We start from the raw sequence: 25,806 nt of genomic DNA, 5'->3' as shown, positions 1-25,806 counted from the left end.
AGATTCTGCTCGCCCCAGTGTCAAAGGGGCTGTTGGAGTCTTATGAGTCCTGTTATCAGTTGGATATCGGGCATTCTCCGGTGTTCCTTGTGTTGAGACAGGACGTCCCGCCATTTGCTCTGGACTGTCAGGAAGAACTGACGTGGAGACGTGGGCTTGTAGAGGTCTTGCCTATCATCTGGTCGTCAGCGTCAATTTTGCTCAGTCAGCTGCATGACGCACACGTTGGGCTTCCGTGATAAAAAGGCATCATGTATCTCTTATGCCCTATATTCTGCTTGTTTTCGTTAAACTATAGTATAAGTGCTATTTATTATATATTGGGTGTTAGAGTAATAGAAACAGTAAATACGAGAAAAGATACTATTCCCTTCAATATAAACATAGAACAGTTACGTTACAGTTTACGTAAATATTTCAAGCTAAAATTACGCTATTGTGTAATCCAAAGTTGGCGGCCATCACAAAACAAAAAGGTTTTTAAGTTGAACATTCTTGTAAATAAATGCGTACATCCTGGAATTTCTATAGATATGAAAAGTGGTATGAAAAAGTATCTGAACCTTTTGGAATTTCTCACATTTGTGCATAAAACCACCATCAAATGTGATTTGATCTTTGTCAAATCACACAGATGTAATCACAGTGTCTGCTTTAACTAAAATCACCCGAACATTTACAGGTTTTAATTTTCTCATGATGATAGCATTCAAACAATGACAGAAGGTGGAAAAAAATAAGTAAGTAAACCCTCTGCCTAAGGAGACTTAACGAGCAATTGAAACCATTTTTTTGACAGTCAGAGAAGTTGTCTACAAATGGAGAGAGTTTGGCACTGTTGCTTCTCTCCCAAGGAGTGGCTGTCCACCAAAGATGATGCCAAGAGTTCAGCGCAGAATACTCACAGAGGTAAAAAAAAAAAAAAAAGAACTTACAGAAATCACTGGCACAGTCCAATATCTCTGTGCACATATTAACTATGTGTAAAACTATGGCCAAGAATGGTGCTCATGGGAGGACTTCACGGAGGAAGACACTGCTGTCTAAAAAAACATTGTTGCTCATTTCATGTTCGCAAAAAGGGACTTTGACATTTCACAGACGTATTTTGAAGACTGATAAAACCAAAGTTGAATTGTTTGGGAGTAACGCACAATGTCATGTGTGGAGGAAAAATGGAACAGCTCACCAACATCAACACATCATCCCCAACCTGAAGCATGGTGGAGGAGCATCATGATTTGGGGGTGTTTTGCTGCCTCGGGCCCTGGACAACTTGCAATCATTCATGGAAGCATTAATTCAAAAGTTTATCAGGATGTTTTGCATGAAAACCTGATGCCGTCAACAAGACAATGATCCTTCTGATCTGGTTTCAGAAGAACAAAATACAGGTTCTGGAGTGGCCAAGTCAATGTCCAGACTTGAATCCCATTGAGATGCTGTGGCATGACCAAAAGACAGCGATTCATGCCAGACATCCCAGGAATCTGACTGAACTACAGCAGCTTTGTATGAAAGAGTGGGCCAAGATTAGTCCTGATCGATGTGCCAGACTGATCTGCAGCAACAGGAAGCGTCTGGTTGAAGTTATTGCTGCCAAAGGGGTGGCCACAAAATATTCAATGTGATGGTTCACATACTTATTTTCCCCCCTTCTGTCATTGTTTGCATACTATCCTCAATAAAATATGAAAACCTATAAATGTTTGGGTGGATTTAGTTAAAGCAGACAGTTTTTTCATCTGTGTGATTCTGACAAAGATCACATCACATTTGATGTTGTTTTTTGCAGAACTGTGAGAAATTTCAAAAGGTTCAGATACTTTTTCATACCACCGGAGAACAGTCAACATTCTTGGTTAAAAAAAACCAAAACAAAACCAAAAACAAAACAAAAAACAGGCAGTTATCATTCATTTTCCGTAAATATTTCGAGCTAAAGTTACGCTAATTTATTACACAATGTTTCAAAGTGCAGGCATGGGGCTATTTTATCTAATAATTACCTTGAATCCTCGTCCAAATCAATCTTGAGACACTCCTGCCTGCTTGTATGGAGTAAAACCTTCGTCCTTTATCCACCTAAATCCAGCGTTTGAACACAGCTTGTGTTTAAGTATCACAGTGAAAGCCAAATACTCTGCCTGGGTCGGCCCCCAACGGGAAGGCGTACTGCAATGTTTGTGGGAGCTGTCTTGTCAACTGATGGTGAGGTCTATGCACTACTATATACGAACACTTTTTGAATTGCTCACCATCTGCTAAACTGTGGAACTGCTAATGAAGTTAATTTTGGTCATATTTGAAATTGACACTCAAATGTCACATCATTTGAGGATGGAATTCAGACACTGAGGCAGGTGTCGAAAGACGCGATGGAAGTGTTTGTGTGTGTCACTTGTCCCCGAGTTGTTCTTCTGTGTTAACCCCTTGGTCTGACAAGGCCAAACCTTAATGTTGCCCCCTTCTTCGTATGCCCTTGCGAGCATGTCAGCTCAGAGGCCTCTGCCCCTCACTGTTCTCTGAAGCTCCAAACGGGGAAACGTTCGAAGGGCAATTAGAGGGGGCGAAAACAACAGCGTAAAATACATAGTGAGCTACCCTGCTGAGCGCCTGCTTCCGGATCCCGTGGTCTCCCCTTGTTCCGAGATGCTCGGATTTATGAGCTTGGAGCTCAAGTGAGTCATAGCTCAAGGAGTATTTTTGTACCAAGGAGTATTACGGCACCACTCTAAAAAGGAGAAAAAGATCTTCAATCATATACAGTGTACAGTGGAGGTCTTGCAAAGATTAATGTTGAATAATTTCGAGAATACAGTGATCCCTCGTATTTCATGGTTGAAGGGGACTGCCCAGAGGCGGAGCTTATTTACACCTTGGGGTCTTCAATGCACAATGGTACCTCAACATACGATGGTATCAAAATACAATCCCTAAAAATTGACTCATTGTTTGTCTCGAAATACAACGATTTACGACAATGTTGCAATTTTGTTGTTTTCCCACAAGATGGACACATGGGGGATTTTCTTGTGAGAGAAATCAACATGGGTGTCAAGAAGGTGAGTGCAGGTAAGGAAAAAGGAAAGGAAGGTGACGTTTACCAATGAAAAATATGAGCGTGGTGTGCAGGTCAGTGAAATGGCTCGAAAAATATGTCTATGATCACGAGGATGACTCTCATTGTTATGATAATTATTGTAACATGGGCAAGGCAGTTGCCAGTTTCGTCAGGATTGTAATCATTTATTTCAGAACTTGTGTAACACGACACGGCTACTGTTCGCCGTAGCTGATGCCAACAACATCAGAACATGGAAAGAGAGATTAAAACTCTGCCGCACCTTTCTCAGTCTCTCATCAGTCACATGGTTCAGGAGCAGCATGCAAAACACAACCCCACGTTAGAACCCAACACATGTACCAGCATTATTTATTAAGGTTTTGGCCTAGTTTTTTGGACTGTGGAACCAAGAGTGTAGGTTTGCATAGGGGATGTAGGGACATAACACTACCATCTTTTTAGGGTGCTCAAATTGTCCCCAACAACTCTTAAGCAACCTTATTTGCATTATATAAAGAGTTCAGTTATATAAGTAATTTAGATTGTCTTCTCATATGTTTTAATTGTTGTAATTGACCCCACCATTATTAAGTAAATTTTTTTCATTTCATTTTCATTTGACTTTGACTTGGCCACTCTAGAACGTGTATTTTGTTCTTCTGAAACCATTCTGAAGTTGATTTGTTTCTGTGTTTTAGATCATTGTCTTGATGCAGCATCCATCCTCTTTTTAGCTTCAACCGTCTGACAGACGGCCTCACGTTTTCCTGCAAAACATCTTGATAAATTTTTGAATTCATTCTTCCATTAATGATTGCAAGTTGTCCAGGCCCTGAAGCAGCAAAACACTCCCAAATCATGAGGCTCCCTCCACCATGCTTCACGGTGGGGATGAGGTGTTGATGGTGGTGAGCTGTTCCATTTTTCCTCCACACACGACATTGTGTGTTACTCGCAATCAATTCAACTTTGGGTTCATCAGTTCACAACATATTTTGCCAAAACTTCCAACTGTCCAAGTATTTTTTTTTTTTAGATAGCTGTGGCTTCCTCCGTGGAGTCCTCCCATGAACACAATTCTTGGCCATAGTTTTACATATAAGTAGTTGATGTGTGCAAAGAGATATTGGACTGTGCCAGTGATTTCTGTAAGTCTTTAGCAGACACTCAAGGGTTCTTTTTTACCTCTACGAGTATTCTGCGCTGAACTCTTGGCATCATCTTTGGTGGATGGCCACTCCTTGGTAGAGAAGCAACAGTGCCAAACTCTCTCCATTTGAAAACAACTTCTCTGACTGCCGATTGATGAACATCCTGACTTTTAGAGATGGTTTTGTTTCCCATTCCCGGCTTTATACAAATCAACAATCCTCGATGGCAGGTCTTCAGACCGCTCTTTTGTCATGATGCACATCAGACAATGCTTCTCATCAAGACACTTCTTACCAGGTGTGTGTTTTATAGTGGGGAGGGCAGCTTTAAACCACTTATCAGTGACTGGGCACACACTTGACTAAAAATGTTTGGTAAAAATTTATTTCAATTGCTCATTGCACTTACTTATTCTTCACACTTCTGTCATTGTTTGCATGCTATCCTCATTATAATATGAAAATCTAATGTTCGGGTGGTTTTAGTTAAAGCACACAGTTTTTACATCTGTGTGATTTTGACAAAGATCAGATCACTTTTGATGGTGATTTTATGCAGAAATGTGAGGAATTCCAAAAGGTTCAGATACTTTTTCCTACCATTGTATATCTTAACTTTTTAAAATAAAATACTGTAATTTTTATTTTCATTTTTTAACTGAGAGCGCGAAGTAGCGAGGGATCATTGTTCAATAGTCCTACATTTTCTGAATACGGTCCAAATAACGTCAAATACAGAAATTCCACCAATCACAGCCATTAAATGAGGACGTAATAAATACATTTCTTCTGTTTGTTTGTAGCATTGAACATCTGAGTGCCTCCAAGGAAAGAAGGCAACTTGTGTGTAAAAATCAATAGCTCTCTTCTTTTTTTTTTCCCGTAAAACACGAGCGGGGCACAGAGATAGATTGGCGACTGATAGATGGGAAGGGGATGGGGGATGCACATGGCGGGCTCCAATCTCCACTCTCCATCTCTGCCTTCTCATCACTCCGAAAGTCAAACGTTCATTTCTTCCCTTCTCGGCTTTTATCTGGGCGTCCCTTTCCATAGGCGAGAATGGGAATCACGTCCGCTTGCCGGTCATGACGGGGTGACTCGGCGCCGGAGCCCCTGCCGTAATTCTAAATCACACGATATCACATTTGGGTGCTTTTAAATTGCTTCATTTCTGTGAGCTGGCAGCGGAATGTGAGCAAGTCTAGCGGAGACGTTCCCTGTCAGCAGTGCGGCTCTATTAATGAAGCATCCCGAGAGTTGAAATGTAGTATGGCGTGACTCACAATGGTCGCTCGATCCAGCAAACGTGCCTTCAACGGGGCGATATTTGAATAGGATGTTAAAACGGTGGCCCATCTGTCGTGGAGATTTCAGTCCCAGGAAGCTTTGCGATGAAACCCCCTTGACAATTTTGTTGTTTTGCATGTAATTAACAGTGGAAAACATGCAATGACATGGTTTGAAAGGCTGTCTTTTGATTGGTCGCTTGAGAACAGCCTCACAAAACTTGACTCGTATGCTCTTTTTCATCGCTCTTTAGCCAACATGCACACATTGTTTGCGCATTGTAGCGACCTATTAGCCCGAGGAAACGTCAGGTAAGGTTAATTCCACCGAGGAGCGCGATGCTACCTTTTGCCTCTGAGCCCTACAGCGGCAACCGGAACGGGCACTGCGCGTCCAATTGAATTCCGATGCATCCTCGTTGATTTATTGGATTCTACGCGCGCAAAAACGAAGTGAGGACGCGACTACCGTAATTTCCCGAATATAAGGCGCACCCGTGTATAACGCGCAGCCAAATTTACTTGTAAAATCTAAGGAAAATTATTGTACCCGTGTATAACGCGCACCCTAATTTTAGCACCAATAAATAGAAGAATACAAGAAAACAGGGCTCGTGTACAGATACAGAAATGTCATTTTACTGACTGGTGAAACACAGCACAAGCATAGCACATTGGTAGTTCAAAACATTACTGTAAACTAACAATACATGCGGTAATAATATGATCTGATAACTTCTTGAACTTACCAGAATCCAGGAGAAAACCAAACAGATGTGACTTTTCTTTTAAAGGCTGCTGTATAACTTGCTCGTTTCATCATGATGAATGAATGTTTCCTCTATGGATTGATACGGTAAAATGAAAGTGACAACGTAAGTCGGAAATCCGAGTGAGCTCATCGCTGTCGACACGACAGTAACAGTAGGAACTATTGTTATTGTTGTTAACTTAGAAATGCAGTAACTACCACATAACAATAAAAAATAATGAATTAAAATGAAGTGCAGCAGCATTTTAGCGCCATAACAATCGGTTTCAACATGAGGAAATATCAGTTTTTTGCAATCGAGACAGCAGAGAGATAGAAGAGGTTTGATCGGGCCTAAAAAAATCCAGCCCGACCCGACACGGCCCGCTGGTATTGAAGCCCGACCCGGCCCGAGCCCGATCAATTAACTAGATTTGCAGGCCCAGCCTGAAAAACCCAATTTTTTGTTGTTGTTGTTGGAGTGACGCGGAAAAAAACAAAAACAAAAAACGCAGCAGCAATTTATTTTCATTTCTTTGAGTTGGCAAAAAAAACCCCGCAAGTTTTCTGAATGTTTAAATAGTCTACATATTTTTATGATCATTATAAAAGCATTGACACAACGAAATAATGCCAGCAAAGTTTAATATAAAAAAAAAAAAAAAAAAAAGAAAAAACATGGGGTTTTGCAGACACACAGAGAAGATTCAAAAGGATCACATTTGTGTTGCCTTTGTGTGCATAAAAAAAGTGTTTCGTAACGTATTCTCAGTTGGAAAAAAAAAAAAAAAAACGGAAGTTTTCTTAATGTTTAAATAGTCTACATATTTTTATGATCATTATAAAAGCATTTACACAACGAAATAACGCTGGGAAGGTTTAATGTAAAAAAAAAAAATATGGTTTTGCAGACACACAGAGGAGAACATTCAAAAGGATCACATTTGTGTTGCCTTTGTGTGCATAAATAAAAGTGTCGTTCGTAACGAATCGCAAGCGCCACAGCGCGTGGAGAAGAAGAAAAAGCGGGCGGCACCACTGCGTTCATGTGCATGCACAAGCAAATGCACAATACAGAGAGCCTGCTCTCGGTTTTATCCAGTTTTTAAAAAAATAATTTATTAGTCCGGCGCGGCCAAACGTGAATGCTTAACATTTTGGGCCCGGCCCGACCGGCCCGTTCGGGTTCGGGCACAAGATCTAACCTCTAAGAGATAGGACATAACATAACAATGGCTGAAGCGGAGAAAGAGGGAGCGAGAAAGATTATTGATGCACCTAAGACGTTGAAAGCAGACATTTGGAGACATTTTGGCTTCTACGAGGTTGGTGGGAAACTTGACCAGAGTTATGCAGTGCGTAAAAAATGAAACATGAGAATAATAATACAAATGGGGAAACCAAATCTGTTGCATCACCGGAATTGCGCAGGGAAGATTTTTGAACGTACTTATGTATTTTGAAATGCGCTGAATCGATTCGGCTTGTTGCCCGCATCAAGTTGAATCGTCCATGCCCCGCATCGGGATGCATCGCCCGATTACGAAATTACGGTAATTACCAGGCCGGACTGAACGATCGCTCTCCTTATGACCTTTTGCCTGGGCTACAGTACATTAAGGGCGTAGGTTTGCATAGGGACAGTAGGGACATTACACGAGCAACTTTTCAGGATGCTCTAATTGTCCCCACCAACTTTTAAGCCACCTTATTTTCATGAAATAATGAGTTCAGGTATAAGGGTAATGATTGTCTTCCCATAAGTTGTAAGGATAGAATAGACACTACCATTATTAAGTGAATTATTTTCATTATGGTCAGACATAGACTTCATAACGAAATTGACAAGACACCTTCCCCAGACACTGCGCCATGCCTTCATGTAGTGGGCCGTCCAACACTCCGCTTCAGTCGGTTGAAGTCGGTTGCAGTTAATGTCAAACACATGCAGCGATCCAACGCCGGATTCAGGCTGAAAAAGTACGAAAGCTTTACTGCATACAAATAGGAACGATTGTCTCAGGAGTGATTTGATCGAGGATTCAAGATAATTATTGTATTTTTCGTACCGTGCATGCATTTTGAAACGTTGTGAAAAAAATTAATGGGAGAAATGAACCACCACGGCATTTGCATCATAATTCACAATATTTACGTAAAATAAATGCTAACTGCCCGTTTTTTTGCTTTTAACCAAGAATTGAGACTGTTATATGTTCATATGTATAAATAATTTAGGGATTTAAGCATTTATTCATAAGAATTTTCAACGTAAAAAGCTCTGTGTGGTGATAAGGCGGCGCCACAGTGGCTTAAAGATTAGCAGCACATTTGACATATTTATGTAAAATAAATGCTAACTGCCCTTTTTTTTGTTTTGTTTTTTTGGGGGCTTTTAATCAAGAATCTAGACTGTTTTACGTCTATATAAACAATTCAGGGATTTAAGCATTTATTCACAAGAATTTTCACCGTAAAAAGCTCTTTGTCTGTGTTTCCACTCGGTAAGCTTTGACGGATATAGGCTCCCTATTAATCGGCCCCGTGAATATATTATGAAGTCTATAGTTCAGATTTACATTTATCCTTTGTCACTTTCTGAATGTGCCGGTCCATTTTTCCACTTAAACGCACGTTTGATTGGCTGATGACTTGACCCCCTGCCCCCTTCACCTGCCACACAGACGCACTCACACTCTCCCACAACCCCGCCGACAGAAATGCAACATGTCTCCTCCTTCACCCTTTTCGAAGAGCAGGGATATTAGAAGTTTATCGGCCAGCACAAGCCACTGTAAGTAATGTAAAAAGACGTCAATGTTGTGGAGGCGGGGGACACTTTACTAAATTTGCTACTAAAAGTTCGACCTGCATCAGAGTTAGCATAGCATTAATTTGTGTGAACTTGCGCCCTTGCAAAACTACTACCGTCAGGCCAGGCTCCACAAGGAACAACAAAGTCAAGATAGCCATCCCTCATTTGGATCATTGTATACCTAATGTGCAATAATCGTTTAGTAATCTGTTTGGTCCTAATAATGTCCCGTCCCCATCAAAAAGTGTACATGCAGGTTATGCTGTTATATCGTCCCTACCAACCTACGCCCTTGAAGTACATCCTGTGTGTTTGCCATCCTCTCAAATCAACACGGAGATAAATAAACCCCAAGCGGGTATAGAATTGCACTCCCCAAACTTCACAGCAATAAATCAGTGCCAGTCTGCGGACGGCAAATGAACTCCGAGAAGAAGTCCGGTCCATTCCCAGAGCGCTCCGCTTTCAGCCTTTCTTTAAATGTCAGTTCTGTTCCTCCCCGCTCTTAAAAAAGGGCTTTCAAGTTTTTATTTTCCTGTGAGAGGCGAGCCGGGAGTTGTTGGAGAGAGTTATAATCCGGAGAGCTCGGTCTATGTTCGTTTGATGTGGAGTGTGATGACATTATCTGTTGGGATTTAAACAAACAAAAAAAAAAAAGGATGAAAATTGAGTAGCTATTAACTCGTGTGCTATTGACTACGGTGGGCCATAATGCCGGATTTAGGTTGAAAAAGTGCGAAAGCTGTACCACATATAAACAGGAAGGATTGTCTGAGGAGTGATTTGTTCAAGGATTTAAGGTAATTATTATATTGTTCGTACTACGCATGCATTTTGAAACGTTATGAATAAATCAATGGAAGGAATTAGCCGCTACAGCATTGGCGTTATACTTCGCAATATTTAGGTAAAATAACCGCTAACTGCCCGTTTTTTTTTTTTTTTTTGCTTTTAACCAAGACTGAAACTGTTTTACATCTCTAAAGACTTCAGGGATTTCAGCATTTATTTACAAGAATTTTGAATGAAAAAAGCTCTTTGTTGTACTAAGGGGGTTGCCACATTGGCTAACAGACTAGCATTACATTCAACATATTTACGTAAAATAAATGCTAACTGCCCGTTTTTTTGCTTTTAACCAAGAATCAAGACTGTTTTACGTCCATATCTATAAAGAATTCAGGGATTAAAGCATTTATTCACAAGAATTTCAACGTAAAAAGCTTTTTGTGGTGACAAGGCGGCGCCACTGTGACTTAAAGCCTAGCAGCACATTCGACACATCTAAGAAAAATAAATGCTAACTGCCCGGTTTTATTGCGTTTAACCAAGAATCGAGACTGTTTTACGTCCATACCTATGAAGAATTCAGGGATTTAAGCATTTATTCACAAGAATTTTAATGTAAAAAGTAGGGCTGTCCAAATTAACGCGTTAACGGGCGGTAATTAATTTTTTAATTAACCACGTTAAAATATTTAATGCAATTAATGCATGCGCGGAACGACCCACTCAAGCATTGCCGCCAACAGACTACAATGGCGCCATTTGTGGACGCAGGTGTTACCGGCACCCGCCAAGGGAGCCGCTGTTATTTTCAATGTGACCGGCATTGTCAGATTGAGCAGTAAGGAAGAAAGTGGTCGAGCGAGAGAGAAGAGAAAGTGCGCAGTTAGCGCAGGCTCAAGTGCTGCGTCCCCCACATGCTTTTGTTTTGTTATTAAAAGTACCCACAATAAGCCATCCAACGCCTCTCGGTGTTTATATGTACGCCGCCATCTTCCTCAGGAGGAAAACAGACGAACCGAGCCAACCGACGACAACAAGCCAACATGAATGGCCGGTCCATAGCACCGCTATTTACCAAAAAGGACGAATTGGTAACGCAGGCATTTATTGGAGCCGCGCTATTTAATGGAATAAGCGGTGGCATCTCTTCCACAACTGGTATAACTATTGTGGCAAGCAAGCAGGTTATGCTGTTATAAGCAAGAATAACTGGAGATGATCTTTTTCTTAACGCCATGTATTATACTCAATGCAGAGAAGATATACCATTTGCAGCAACCACTGTGACTCATGGTTGCTCAAATTCCCATCATGCATTTGGTCAGTTAAGAACATTTAAGTCGCTACAGTATCATTTAGTGAAAGCTCAACAAAAATAATATTGCTATCTCTCAAAAATAAAATAATGTTCACAAAAAGAAAAGCGCTCAATGCAAAGAGATCTGGCATTCCCAATCAAAATAGCTATGCAAAATAATACTCCATTCAATCATTAAGTTTAGCTCAACAAATACACTAGATGGCAATATTTAGTCACAATTTACAAACGATCAAAATTACAATAACTTGTACTCACATTTATCTTTTAAGAATTACAAGTCTTTCTATCCATGGATCCCTTTCACAGAAAGAATGTTAATGTTAATGCTGTTTTGTGGATTTATTGTTATGATAAACAAATACAGTACTTATATACAGTATGTTGAATGTATATATCCGTCTTATCTTTCCATTCCAACAATAATTTACAGAAAAAAATGGCATATTTTAGCGATGGTTTGAATTGCGATTAATTGAGATTAATTAATTTTTAAGCTGTGATTAACTCGATTAAAGATTTTAATCGTTTGACAGCCCTAGTAAAAAGCTCTTTGTGTTGATAAGGCGGTGCCACAGGGGCTTAAAGGGTAGCAGCACATTCGACATATTTACGTAAAATAAATGCTAACTGCCTGTTTTTTGCTTTTAACCAAGGACCGAGACTGTTTTACATCCATATCTATAAAGAATTCAGGGATTTAAGCATTTATTCACAAGAATTTCAACGTAAAAAGCTCTTTGTGGTGAAAGGCAGCGACTTAAGGCCGAGCAGCACATTCGACATACTTATGTAAAATAAATGCAAACTGTCTGTTTTTTTTGTTGTTGTTGTTGCTTTTGACCAAGAATCGAGACTGTTTTACGTCCTTATCTATCAAGAATTCAGGGATGTAAGCATTGTTGGAATTCGCCCCCCCCCGGCCAAAAGAATTCAGGGATGTAAGCATTGTTGGAATTCGCCCCCCTGGCCAAGCCGCACGCGGGAGCTTGCCAACCGGGAAGGCGGAAATTCCGCGCGTTCTCTTCTTATTTTAACCCTTTGTACTGACTCCATGTTTCAAAAGTTTGAAGAAGACTCACCGAAAACAGGTTGACAATTTATTCGTCGACAATGGTCAAAAACAAGGCAAAAACAGACGACGGAGGGAACAATGCTGAATCCAAAGCAAGGCGACATAGAAAATGTTTCTGAGCAGCAAATCTGCATGTTGTTTCGGGACCATCCCTCTGTGGCCGGTCTTGGGCGGTATTGGTTCGTGCACGGATGGGACGTGGTTACCACAGCGACCGACGCTGGTCTTGACGTCCCAAGCGCCCGCTATCAGCTTTGTTATTCGGGCTGGCTTTACTTGCGCGCTCTGTCCTTGCAGAACTGATTGCAAGTTTTGGTGCGTCAATCTTGCTCGTGATGCACACGTTGGGCTTCTATGATTGTGTATCTTATTCTGCTTTTCATTAAACTCTGGTGTGCTATTTATTTTATATTAGGTGTGTTTAGAGTAGTTCAGTCCTACAGTAAATATGAGAAATGATACTATTCCCTGATTAAATATATTACGTGTGTTCGAGTAATGCAAACAGTTAGACGGTGCCTACGAGAAACGGTACCATTTTTTCCTTTCCCCCACATGAGCTCCGATAAGGTAATTCACTTTACTGTGTCAAGGGCATGGAGTGAAGTCTGCCTAAACTATAGTTAGATGAATGTGTTAGACTAATGCAAACAATTGTATGGTTTGTGCGAGAACTGTACCTATTCCCTTCAGCATTTATTCACAATAATTTTCAATGTAAAATGCTGTTTGTGTTTCCACTCGGTCAGCTTTGACGGAGATAGGCCATCTATGAATGTCCCGTCAATATATTATGAAGTCTATGGATGGGCTACTAATTGGATTAGACGTCCATCACCGTCAATGGCAGTGAGTGAGTTAGGTTTAATATTAGATTGAGCAATTGACTGGTAGCGTCTGCCCAGAAGTAAAAGCAAGTGCTGTTTAATGATTTCCTAGTGTTTTTAGTTGGTGTCTTGCCTAATTTAGACTTTTTAGTTTTACCTGTGTTAACCAATCAGCTTGCCCCAGACATCCGTTTCCTGTCCAGGTGTTCATGGTTGTCTTGTTAATTCATTGTTGGTGTGAGGTTGTGTCCTGTAGTGTTCTTAGTTTCCCTGTTCATGGATTTTGCATTTGGAATCGAATAATTTTCAGTTTCACTTGTTTCCCAGCATTTGGATCTCACTAGCAACATATTTTCAGGTATTTTGTCACCACTACATTGCTTCTCATTCTTGTCATTAGTATTATATCCTGCTGTGTTTTCATTTAACAGGGTTGAATATTATTTAGATTGATTTTTTTCCTATTTATACCCATGTTTTTGGAGGTCAGGAGCTGTACCTAATAAGGTGTCTGATTTATAGTAAAGTCAACAACGACCTTGTGTCTTTGGCTTTTTGTTTTTCTAGGCTAAAAACACATTTTCGTGCTCTTTGTCCGACAAGCTGAGTCTCTCGAGAGTGATGCGCTGACGCACAGCTTTCTGGCAGTCTTTTTTTAAGATGTCTATTTATTTTTACGCGCGTGAGTGTGTATGTTGGCTTTTAGGATGGACTGAGAGATTCGTTTGGAAGGCTGGCGCGGTCGCCCGACAAACACAGCTGCTCCAGAAGCAATGTATTTCTCCCCCTATCCGCCAAAGTCAGAATTATTTTGGCTCGTCCCCATTGATTAAGCGGGGCTTTTCAGCCATATCGTCATTAGCGGAATTGACGTCTGACAAACGAAGCGAGGTGAAATGACGTGTAATAACCAGGCTAATTGCCTTTCAGCGGGCAGGCTGACACAAACATGGCACAAAATGTTATTCTCATCACGCTTCTGTTCTTTGTGTCATCGTTTAGTGGTGTCATGTTGCCGTGTTTCAAAAACGTCGGCTATCGACACAGCGACGAGCCGCACGCAAACACATTAGCGCCGAGAGGTTAACGCGACATACAGTGGGAGCGTGGTGTGTGGATTAGACCCCCGCTGTTTGTTCTCTCTTCCCCTGCAAGCACGACTCCGTTTAGAGATTTTGGTACCCGGGCGGTATTAGGCGGTTTGGGCCGGCAGGGGAACGGAGGAGGCCCAGGAAGTGGGGTCGCGCAAGGTCAATTTAATCTTGGGAAGGCTGCATTGATCAAGAAGGTTCGTGCATGTATGTGTGTGAGTGGAAATACAGAAAAATATATCTTCACTTAATACATTTATGCATATCCAGAGGCGGACACAAGCTTGAAAAAAAAAAAAATAAAGCCAGACTAGGGCTGAAACGATTATTCAACTCTAATCACAAGGCCTATTTTGTCCTTGGATTGACTTTGACTGTGAAAATGGTAATTTCATAATCAAGTCTCACTTTGTGCAAAATTTGTGGTTCCGTATTCTGTATTGACTTATACTAACTTTCATACCGCAAATTTATAACGTCTTAAACTGATAATTTTTCTTAATTCTAGTCGTATGCGTCAGATTATTTCACTTGAAGTAAATATTACAAAATGTTCTTAGTGAGCCCACACAGCTAAAAGTTGTTCATTTTTCACCTAAATGTAGTACAAAAAATAACAATAGACAATATCTTTCTTGAATTAGGAACATTTTTGACAAGTTTTTTTTTTTTTAAGATTAAATATACAATATTTTTGCTTAAAATAAGTCTGTTAAAATTATTTTCAGCTAGCTATTTTTCTTATTTCTAGAAATCCGAGTAAAATGTACTTGAAGCAGATAATTTCAAACATTTCTAGGAGATTTACACTGAAAACAAGGGAAGTTTTTTTGGTTTTTTTTTCAGTTTTAAGGAGGTGGGTTTTTGCAGTGCATATGTATTGGTTCAGGTGATTTGATTCAAACCTTTGTTTTCTAAAACTACTGAAGAAACTTATTGCAAACTTACAGAATAAATGTCTGGATTTTATTACCAAATTTAAATTGCATTATTTGAACACAAATTATGTTAACATACACAAGAAATACTAACTTGTTAATCATCTCTTAAATATCAAGGAATTCAAAATTGTCTGTATAAATCCATGAAATATAACCAAAAAAAAAAACCCCAAAAAACTTCTTAGTCAGTGAATAACTAAAACAAATAAAAATGGAGCCTTCCTTCAGGTAAAACACTACTCCTTTTGTCCCCAACCACAGCCAAATTCAACAAAAGCTGCTGTAAGACCACGTAAATAAAATTAAAATGAAAACTGTGGAGAAGGGCTAAACCTTGGTTCACTACATTTCTTATAGTTTAACAGTAGAAAACATGCATGAGGATATTTTTCTCAAAGCAGCTTCCTCCTCGAGTTTGAGAAATTCACACAGATTAATGTTATGCTAACTTTGATGCAGGTCGGACTTTCAGTAGCAAAATTAGTGGTGTGTTCTCCACTTCCACAACATTGACATCTCTTTTCATTATAAAAAGGGCCAATGTAAATCTGAACGTAATCAAAACAATTCACTTAATACAACATAAGGGAAGAAAATCTAAATTACCTACAGTGGGGCAAATAAGTATTTAGTCAACCACTAATTGTGCAAATTCTCCTACTTGAAAAGATTACAGAGGCCTGTAATTGTCAAAATTGGTAAACCTCAACCATGAGACAGAATGTGTGTGTGGGGGGGGGGAACCCCCCAGAAAATCACATTGTTTGATTTTTAAATAATTTATTTGCAAATCATGGTGGAAAATAAGTATTTGGTCAATACCAAAAGTTCCTTCAATACTTTGTTATGCACCTTTTGTTGGCAATAACGGAGGCCAAACGTTTTCTGTAACTCTTCACAAGCTTTTCACACACTGTTGCTGGTATTTTGGCCCATTTCTCCATGCAGATCTCCTCTAGAGCAGTGATGTCGTTGGGCAACACGGACTTTCAACTCCCTCCACAGATTTTCTATGGGGTTGAGATCTGGAGACTGGCTAGGCCACTCCAGGACCTTGAAATGCTTCTTACGAAGCCACTCCTTTGTTGCCCTGGCTGTGTGTTTGGGATCATTGTCATGCTGAAAGACCCAGCCATGTCTCATCTTCAATGCCCTTGCTGATGGAAGGAGATTTTCACTCAAAATCTCTCGATACATGGCCACATTCATTCTTTCCTTTACACAGATCAGTGGTCCTGGTCCCTTTGCTGAAAAACAGCCCCAAAGCATGATGTTTCCACCCCCATGCTTCACAGTGGGTATGGTGTTCTCCGGATGCAATTCAGTATTCTTTCTCCTCCAAACACGAGAACCTGTGTTTCTACCAAAAAGTTATATTTTGGTTACATCTGACCATAACATATTCTCCCAGTCCTCTTCTGGATCATCCAAATGCTCTCTAGCGAACTGCAGACGGGCCTGTTCATGTACTTTCTTCAGCAGGGGGACACGTCTGGCGGTGCAGGATTTGAGTCCATGGCAGCGCATTGTGTTACTGATAGTAACCTTTGTTACTGTGGTCCCAGCTCTCTGTAGGTCATTTCATAGGTCCCCCCGTGTGGTTCTGGGATTTTTGCTCACTGTTCTTGTTATCATTTTGACGCCACGGGGTGAGATCTTGCATGGAGCCCCAAATCGAGGGAGATTATCAGTGGTCTTGTATGTCTTCCATTTTGTAATAATTGCTCCCACAGTTGATTTCTTTCCAGTTTACACCAAGCGTTTTACCTATTGCAGATTCAGTTTTCCCAGCCTGGTGCAGGTCTACAATTTTGTCTCTGGTGTCCTTCGACAGCTCTTTGGTCTTGGCCATAGTGGAGTTTGGAGTGTGACTGATTGAGATTGTGGACAGGTGTCTTTTATACCGATAATGAGTTAAAAGAGGTGCCATTAATACAGGTAACGAGTGGAGCCTCGTTAGACCTCATTAGAAGAAGTTAGACCTCTTTGACAGCCAGAAATATTGCTTGTTTGTAGGTGACCAAATACTTATTTTCCACTCTAATTTGGAAATAAATTCTTTAAAAATCAAACAATGGGATTTTTTTTTTCTCCACATTCTGTCTCTCATGGTTGAGGTTTACCCATGTTGACAATTACAGGCCTCTCTAATCTTTTCAAGTAGGAGAACTTGCACAATTGGTGGTTGACTAAATACTTATTTGCCCCACTGTATGTGTTGAATAAATTTCAACAGGAATTCGCTTGGTAGCTTAGCTATATTGGTTTTGAATTTGAAAAGGAAAAAAAAAAAACATTATTAAATTCCATAGGGTTCGGAAACTCGTGGGGTTTGGTATATTTAGCAACTTTAAGAACCACTGGTCTATACTGAAAAGATGTTCTTCTTTTTTACTGAGTCTCCGTGACTTGCAGAGTCTTTGTCTATCTCCATGATGACGCCGTCCCGTCCGCCTGGTTAGATTCCTCATTCCCGCTCTTGTTTTTTTCTTTACCCAGCAACCAAACGGTGCTCCATCAGTTCTGCTGCCCGGCCCCGGAGGCCCCCGAGGGGGAGACGTCGTCCGCCTGTGTCCCCAGGTAGGACTGTGTGGACTCTGTGCTAGTAACAACGCTTTCAAAACGACTACACCACCCCTGTAGTCTGTTGAAGTGGTTTGTAAATGCTTGAGTTTTGTACTCCTTTGGGTTTTGAGCTCTAATTTGACCAATTTAGCATTCTCAAGCCCAGACTTAATGATAATTTGTTACTTTTAGCAGTCCAGATGGCTTTCCGGCGAGCGTGCTAATCAAAAAATTAGTCCGTTTCCAATCGATGCACGATTTTTCCGGAGTATCATCTGGTTTTCAATTTGATTAGTCCTACTTTCATTTAAGTGAGTGATTCATCTATTAAATCAATTCAATCCTCTACTCCAAAGAACTTTGTTTTTGCTTTTTATCAGAAGCAACTAATGACGATCATAACTGATGAACTCAAAACCCAAGTGCTTAATGTAACAAACCACCTCAAAGCAGGACTCACCGGGGCCCAAAAGTCCCTTTTTCTTGTCGTTATCTGATCACTTTTATTTTTTTCCCCCCCTGTCTGTTCCAAATGCTGTTTTATTGTTGATTTCCGCCATGTTGTCCGTGATTTCACGCTGCATCGCATCCCCTCCCTTCGCACACGCACAAAGCGCCACACCTCATCTCGTCCATTAGCGTCCATGCTCACACATGCGGGCCTTTTGTCTGTCCACTGTGCTCACATTGAGTGTTAGATTTTTTTTTTTTTTTTGGGGAAACCAACCACCAAAAATTGTTACAGGCTGTGTGTATCGTATGTATGTGTAAGGGGGTCTTTAATGCTGGAAAGTGGCGAGCACATGTAATGCATCTGTATTCATGTGGGGAGGGGGGCACGCACAAGAAAAAAAAAATGATGTCGCATGCTTTTTGCTTGGCAGTGATTAGAATGTAGCTCCTTGTCTTTTGTGTGCGTGTATGTAAGTGTATGTGTGACCTGCAAACAATCAGGCATACTTTACATGCTAGGAACGTTCAGTAGACATGTAAGTTTGCTGCCATTGAAGGAAATAGAAACATCTAGGGGCGCCATATAGGGGTGAAAAGTGATATTGATTCTAAGGGCCCATGCCCTGATCATAGGCGAAGTAGACGATCGCATAAGGCCCCCAACCAGCTGCCTTGCCCCAACGAGCAACGGCTTGGGCCACCAGAGCCAGCAGCACCCCCAACTATTAGGCTCGAGCGTATGACGTGGCACTCGCGAGGTTTTCGCCGCTATCGCCATTTTGGAAGCGGGAAACAAACAGTGAGGCATTTCAACACAGGTCGCTCTTTAAAAATGGTTGGAAATTATTGTGCGGTAAAGAATTGCAACAATCGATTGAATAGAAAGGAGAATGTACAGCTCGACGGAACACCATTGAGTTTTTCCCGGATCCCTACATGGAGAAAAGGCGAGGGAAAGGTCATATCTGAACTTACCAAACGTCGAAGAATGGCATGGGTGACCTCAATCAGAAGGAAGGGCATAACGTTTGATTCTCCAGTTACACACAGAGTTTGCTCTATGCACTTCCACTCCGGTAAGTTAATTTCATTTGTTTACGCAAATTTCGGTAACTTTATGCCCTAAGTCGGCCTGTTGTTAGCTAATCCTACAGCTAAAAATCTAGCATACATACATGTGCATTGTCTTCATAAGACATAATTCCTGTCGTTGCTAAATGAAAAAGCTGTAGTATTTTGACGTGAGAGAGTGGCAAAGAATTTGTACACAGGCTACATTTTCTGCAACAAAAAAATTTGTACATCCGTGGTCACAGACTAATGTAAACACACATTGCCTACCTTTGCTAGAAAGATGGTGTTGCCGTTTGCTATTGTCATAATGTGCAGATCCTGCACCCATCCGCAGCAAATCTGTTCGTAGCTTTGCAGCGATTTGTAGTTTCGGAATTGCTGATGTAACTAGTAGTTGCACCGATACCATTTTTTAGCCCTGATACCGATACCTGGCTGTGCAGTATCGGCCGATACCGATACCATATCGATACCACACCGATTTTATATATATATATATATATATATATATATATAATTTCTTTTTTTTTTTTCTTCCCCCAAAGAGCTACATAATTGGATGTGAAATCATTGCTATCAAGTCTTTGTCAGGCTGTTGCTTACCTTTGCAAAATAGGAAAAAGACTAGTACAAAGTATAATACTAGCCCAACAGTAAGAAAGTAAAAATAAGTTCATAATAATAAGCTCTGAATGAACTGAGTAAACTTTTTTTAAACCTCTCAAAGGCCAAACAGTGCAACTTTCATGAAATTATTGTCACATTCTGCTGCTGGTTAGATTGTGTTTTGTTGCTGGGCTGTTAGTGGGGGCGTTCCTGACGTCGCACCTGAATCCAATGCGGGCTTATCAACGCAGCATTTAAGCACGGGTGAGCTCAGAGAAGGCTGCCGAGATATTTGCTTTGCTGATCGCCATTTGACATCTTGCACTATAGTCTCGCTACATTTGCTTGTTACGCCCTTGCATTGGGTTTTTTCTGTTAGTGTGCTGCTCTCGTTTGTAACCTCTACCCTGTGCAGGTATTTGAGTGTTTTTATTTGGGCTTTTTGGCTCGCTGCCTATCGTCTTAGTTAATCTTCGAGTTTTTCGTATTGAGCTCTGTCGACCTGCTGTCACGGACTCCTTTTGTTATTTCTACTATCCCGCGATCGCTTGTTATTTTTTGTTTGCAATCATTAAACCCTTGTACTTATCCCCCGCTTGTTGTCCGCTTCGAGGTCCAACCTTGTTTCCGCATTTGCGGACGCTCACAATTATAAGTAGTAATAATTGACCATAGCATCCCGTCTCTCTATTAGCCTCGTTTTTTCGGGAGGGCGTGGGTCCCTTATTTCTATTTCTGAAAGGTGGCAACCCTACTTTGGAAACACTTCCCAAATTACTGTGGCATTTCTTTCATTAAAAGACAGTAAAAGTAAAGTAGACGAAGTGAACTGACCAGAGATAGTTGCTCCGGTCCAGCGCCCTGCTTCCTCTGGATAGCAGTCCTGCTCTTGCAGGCTCAAACTCGTTGTGTTCGTTCTCGTTTCGTCTTCAAATGTTTTATCAGGTTCTTTCAGGCCGCAAATCTTGCATGCAGCCATTGATTTTAATTGACGGGATTTCTATTTTGAAATATTTCCCGACCGCCGCCATGCCGCCATGTCGGCCATGTCATTGGTCAGAAGTGGCTATTGGCCCATTCTCATTGGTCTGGAGCAGGCCAATAGCGATAGCTGTTTGGTGTTCACGTGTCATCACACAACACAGAGACAAAGTGTAGTGAGCGCCAGGAGAAAAAAAAAAAAGGCTGCGGTCAAATGTTCTAATAATGGACCGGTAAATGGTATCGGCGCCGTCTTTGTTGGTACTCGCCGATACCGATACCACCATTTTGGCCGGATCGGCGCCCCTTGCCGATACTAGTATCGGTATCGGTGCATCTTTAGTAGGAACTTACACCAAACACTAAATACAGCATGATGTCCATTCCGCGTAGTGGTGGAAGCTTGTCGACATCTTTATTCCATTTGTGTTCGGCTTGCTCGTAAGGCTCAACATTGCTCACATCCTTAAAATTGCTCACTTATCTGTCCTTCGCAGCGGTAACAAGTTTGTCTCTGTATCGAACTGGCAAGTTTTCCTTACTTTTTTCCATCTTTGGCACTCGTAGTTGAATTGTATTTGCCGCAGTGGCGCCTCCAGAAATTTTTCATAGGGGTGGCCAGATGAGGCCACTTAAAATCTTGGGGTGGCCAAAACTAAAAGCCATAATTTCAGGTTTTCATTATATTATTGCAGTAAAAAGGTCAGGGGAAAACTATCAGAAAGACTTAAGGACACGGCTACTGATATACTTTGGTGTATTGTGTAATATTTGATGTTACTAATGATTTAATGTGCATAGTCCGTAACTGTCCAGTCAACATTTTGAGTTCCACAACAATTCTGTTTTATTGTGTTATGTATATATTAGGCATAAGGTGTACATTTAACTAGGGCTGTCAAACGATTAAAATTTTTAATCGAGTTAAACACAGCTTAAAAATTCATTAACCGTAATTAATCACAATTCAAACCATCTCTAAAATGTGCCATATTTTTCTGTAAATTATTGTTGGAATGGAAAGATAAGACAAGACAGATATATACATTCAACATACTGTACATAAGTACTGTATTTGTTTATTATAACATTAAATCCACAAGATGGCATTAACATTATTAACATTTTTTCTGTGAAATGGATCCACGGATAGAAAGACTTGTAATTCTTAAAGGATAAATGTGAGTTTATATATTGTGACTAAATATTGCCATCTCGTGTATTTGTTGAGCTTTCAGTAAATGATACTGTAGCGACTTAACTGTTCTTCTGGGACGTGGTGCAACCGTGACTGTGTGTGGTGGCTGCAAATGCTATATCTTCTCTGCGTTGGGTACACTACAGGGTGTTAAGAAAAAGATCAACTCCTGTTTTTCTTCCCCACGTCGCATCCCACAATATTTATAGTTTCTGTGGGAGAGATGACAAAGCTTTTGCCAATTAAAAGCACGGCCACAATGAATGCTTTTAACTACTCCACTCACTTGGCACGGCCTCTTATCTCTGTATAGAAGTAAAACGACGCCATTGTAGGCTGTTTGCGGCAATGCGTGAATGAGTCGTACTGCGAATGCATTAATTGCGATAAATATTTTCACGTGATTAATTAAAAAATAATAATTACCGCCCGTTAATGTGATAAATTTGACAGCCCTACATTTAACAAAACAAAAAAAATGCATTCATTTGGGATGAAATGCATAACTGATGCTACAACAATCTAACGATATACTGGCAAGCGGGGTGGCCAGTGGGGTGGCCAACAAATTTATAGGGGTGGCCGGGGCCACCCCTGGCCATCCCCTGGGGGCACCACTGATTTGCCATCAAGTTTAAATGTCCCGTGATGCAGACGTGCTTCCGAAATGGCTGCGTTGTCGCAAATCTCGCATGATCCCGTGCTGCTGTGACGTAAACGCTCAAGCCTAATTCGTCATGTACAATTATGTCAGCATACCAAACAAACAAATAACAAAACAAAAAAGAAAGCCATTTGAATGCTGCATTTATATTATCCCCCCCCCCACACACACGCACCACAATGGACTGTTCCACGACGACAGACTGAGTATCAATCGCTTCGCTTCGTTTAGCGCCGTTTAGCATCGCTTAGCTGTTCGTTAGCTTCACTTAGCTCTCACGCGGTTTTCCCAGCACTGGTGGTGGGGCCCAAAGTGATATCTTTTCATGGGGCCCAAAATCCCTGGCAGCGCCCCTGGAAACATACACACATTTGGGCTTAACAGCAGACTGCCGGGTGCTTTATTTATATTCAGCGTGACCTATTCTGGCTAATAGTCCACTTTCGAGTCAAGGTTCTTTTTTAATGACATGCTTGTCTAATTAGAAAATTGGCAGTGAGTTGAAGCGCCAATGCAATTACAGCTTAAGGGAGCAAGAGACTCGTGCGAACTTTCCTAAAATACCTAGAGTGGACAAAAGTATTGGGACACCTACCAGATGGCTCAATGAGAATCTTCGGCGTCTAGTCAGTGAGTTGGCTCATGACGTTTGTGTGACTGCGCAGGAACCGGAATGAAATATTTTTTAAACGGCGTGAAAAGTGTTCATCACATCTGAGGGTTTCTCTTCCCTCTCCATTCCGCAGCTTATCTCCGCCTTGTGAAGTGAATTCAAAAAAAGGGGAGGAGGAGGGTGGCGGGTTTATTACAGAAGAGATTTCATAAAAGCGTAAGATTTTTGATGACTTTGCTGCAGCATCTTCTGCGTGCGTGTGTGGCGTCCTCCCGCCTACGAATCAGCACTTTTTAACCTTTTTGCTGCCTCGTTTTTCAGCAAGGGCACTGCTTTCAAGCAATTTTTTTTTTTAGAAACCTGCTGATTTACATATAACCAAAGTTAAAATTATTTTGGGATATTTAAACTTGCCTGAACAAACACTCCTTAAACATACACTGCTGGCCAAAAGTATTAGCACCCCTGCAATTCTGTCAGATAATGCTCAATTTCTTCATGAAAATGATTGCAAGTACAAATGTTTTGGTAGAAATACCTTCATTTATTTTGCTTGCAATGAAAAAACACAAAATAATATGGGGGGGGATTAAATCGTTATCATTTTACAAAAAATGGGCCGGACAAAAGTATTGGCACCCTTTGAAAAATCATGTGATGCTTCTCTAATTTGTGTAATTAACAACACCTGTTACTTGCCTGTGGCACATAACAGGTGGTGGCAATAACTAAATCACACTTACAGCCAGTTAAAATGGATTAAAGTTGACTCAACCTCTGTCCTGTGTCTTTGTGTGTACCACATTGAGCATGGAGAAAAGAAAGAAGACCAAAGAACTGTGAGAAGCAATATTGTGACAAAGCATGGGCAATCTCAATGCTAAAGTCCATCTCCAAAGACATGAATGTCCCTGTGTCTACAGTGCGCAGTGTCATCAATAAGTGTAAAGCCCATGGCACTGTGGCTAACCTCCCTAGATGTGGAGGGAAAAGAAAAATTGATGAGATCGACTAACATCCAAACAAGTTCAAGCTGTTCTGCAGTCCAAGGGTACAATAGTGTCAACCCGTACTATCTGTCGGCGTCTGAGCAAAAAGGGACTCTATGATAGGCTACCCAGGAAGACCCCACTTCTGAGCCAGAGACATAAAAAAGCCAGGCTTTGTGGGCAGTGGGACGGGTAGCTGGGTAGAAATTCCATGCTGTGGTCCCACTGCCCCAAGCCTAGCTTTACTATTTTAATGCATACATTGCACTCCCCTCACCTCACAATCCCATCACGGTGCTGGGTAGTGGCTGCCAGTCGGGAACCTGGCAGCCACAGTAATAGGGTCGTAGGTGGGTCTCACACTTTTTCCCTATGGCGTGGCTCCTGGGGCGTGGACTGCCTGGGCTGCCGGCCGCGGGACTGGGGGGAGGTCGGGGCTCCGATCTTGCGCCGTGGCGGCCCCTCGGCATTCTCCTGCCTTCGCCTTCCTCTCTCTTCTCTGACTGGGTATCCGCCCTGTGCTCCATCGCGGGTCGCTGGCTGGGCGCCAGTGAATCGGCTGGGTGTTGCCTTCTCCGGCGGGGGACCCTGCCCTGCCCTGGGCTTGGTGGGCCGCTGGGGGTCCCGTGGTGTGCCGTGCCGATTGGGGGGCTGCAGCTGTGGCTCGTGGGTCGGGTGGTCGGAAGGGGGAAGTGGGCGTGGGGTTGGTGGTGCGTCTCCTCTTGCCATTACTGAAGGCCAGTTGATGGGTGCTTAGGTGGCCCGGGGGACCACCCTGGACCCCCGGGGCATGCCCAGGGACGATGGCTCCTTTGCTGGGCTGCGGGAGGAGGGATGGGCTGCGCTGAACCCCCCAACCCCAGGCTGGCTGGGTGGGGGCCGTGGCCCTGGGTTGGCGCCCGTGTGGCGTCTCCGCTCGTCTGCGTGGCTGTCGGGTGCCTGGTGGGGCTCGCGTGTGGCTGGATATGATTAGGCGCGCTCGGGTGGGGGGTCCCGGTGCCGGGATTGGCGATGGGGCGGCGTAGGATCGGTCGCCAACGGGCTTACACTCACAAGGGTTTCACACGATTACTGGGTTCTAGATCACAAAGCTGATTTGTGTACACTCTACCCCTTTCAATCACTTATAAACTCCCCCACCACCGTCCCCCTTGTTCCCTGGTCAACAGGCCCCCCACATGGTGTCAACCGGAAATACATCTAGCTGACGATAGCACCAACATTTTAGTCGTTAGTGTAGGCGTTCAATGTATTTCTTGTTGTAGTGTTTCTTTTCTTTCTTCTCTTGTTTCTTTTCTTCTGTTCCCCCACAACCCCTTCCTGTTCAAAATAAAAAAATAAAAAATAAAAAAAATAAAAAAGCCAGGCTGGAGTTTGCCAAAACTTACCTGAGAAAGCCAGAAACATTTTGGAAGAATGTTCTCTGGTCAGATGAGACAAAAGTAGAGCTTTTGAGGAAAAGGCATCAACACAGAGTTTACAGGAAGAAAACAAATGAGGCCTTCAGAGAAAAGAACACGGTCCCCACAGTATGTTTTGGGGTTGCTTT

The 25,806-nt window shown here is 41.8% G+C and overlaps 1 protein-coding gene across 6 annotated transcripts in view; it reads left to right on the top strand.

The window, feature by feature from the left end:
* The window catches only part of iqsec3a (IQ motif and Sec7 domain ArfGEF 3a), a 114,433-nt gene that overhangs the window by 6,185 nt on the left and 82,442 nt on the right, over nt 1-25,806 (top strand). For 5 of the 6 annotated variants that reach the window (XM_057855285.1, XM_057855284.1, XM_057855289.1 and 2 more), the window contains exon 2: nt 17,614-17,694. In XM_057855285.1, the coding sequence (XP_057711268.1) occupies nt 17,614-17,694 (81 nt within the window). Of the gene's footprint in view, nt 1-12,671; nt 13,441-17,613; nt 17,695-25,806 lie in introns of those variants that run through there. The other variant, XM_057855288.1, reaches the window with a different exon arrangement.

The sequence above is a fragment of the Corythoichthys intestinalis genome, chromosome 13 (assembly GCF_030265065.1).
Source record: "Corythoichthys intestinalis isolate RoL2023-P3 chromosome 13, ASM3026506v1, whole genome shotgun sequence".
Classification (NCBI taxonomy): domain Eukaryota; kingdom Metazoa; phylum Chordata; class Actinopteri; order Syngnathiformes; family Syngnathidae; genus Corythoichthys; species Corythoichthys intestinalis.
Note: the sequence above shows the minus strand (reverse complement) of the source record. Positions and strands in the feature narration are given on the sequence as shown.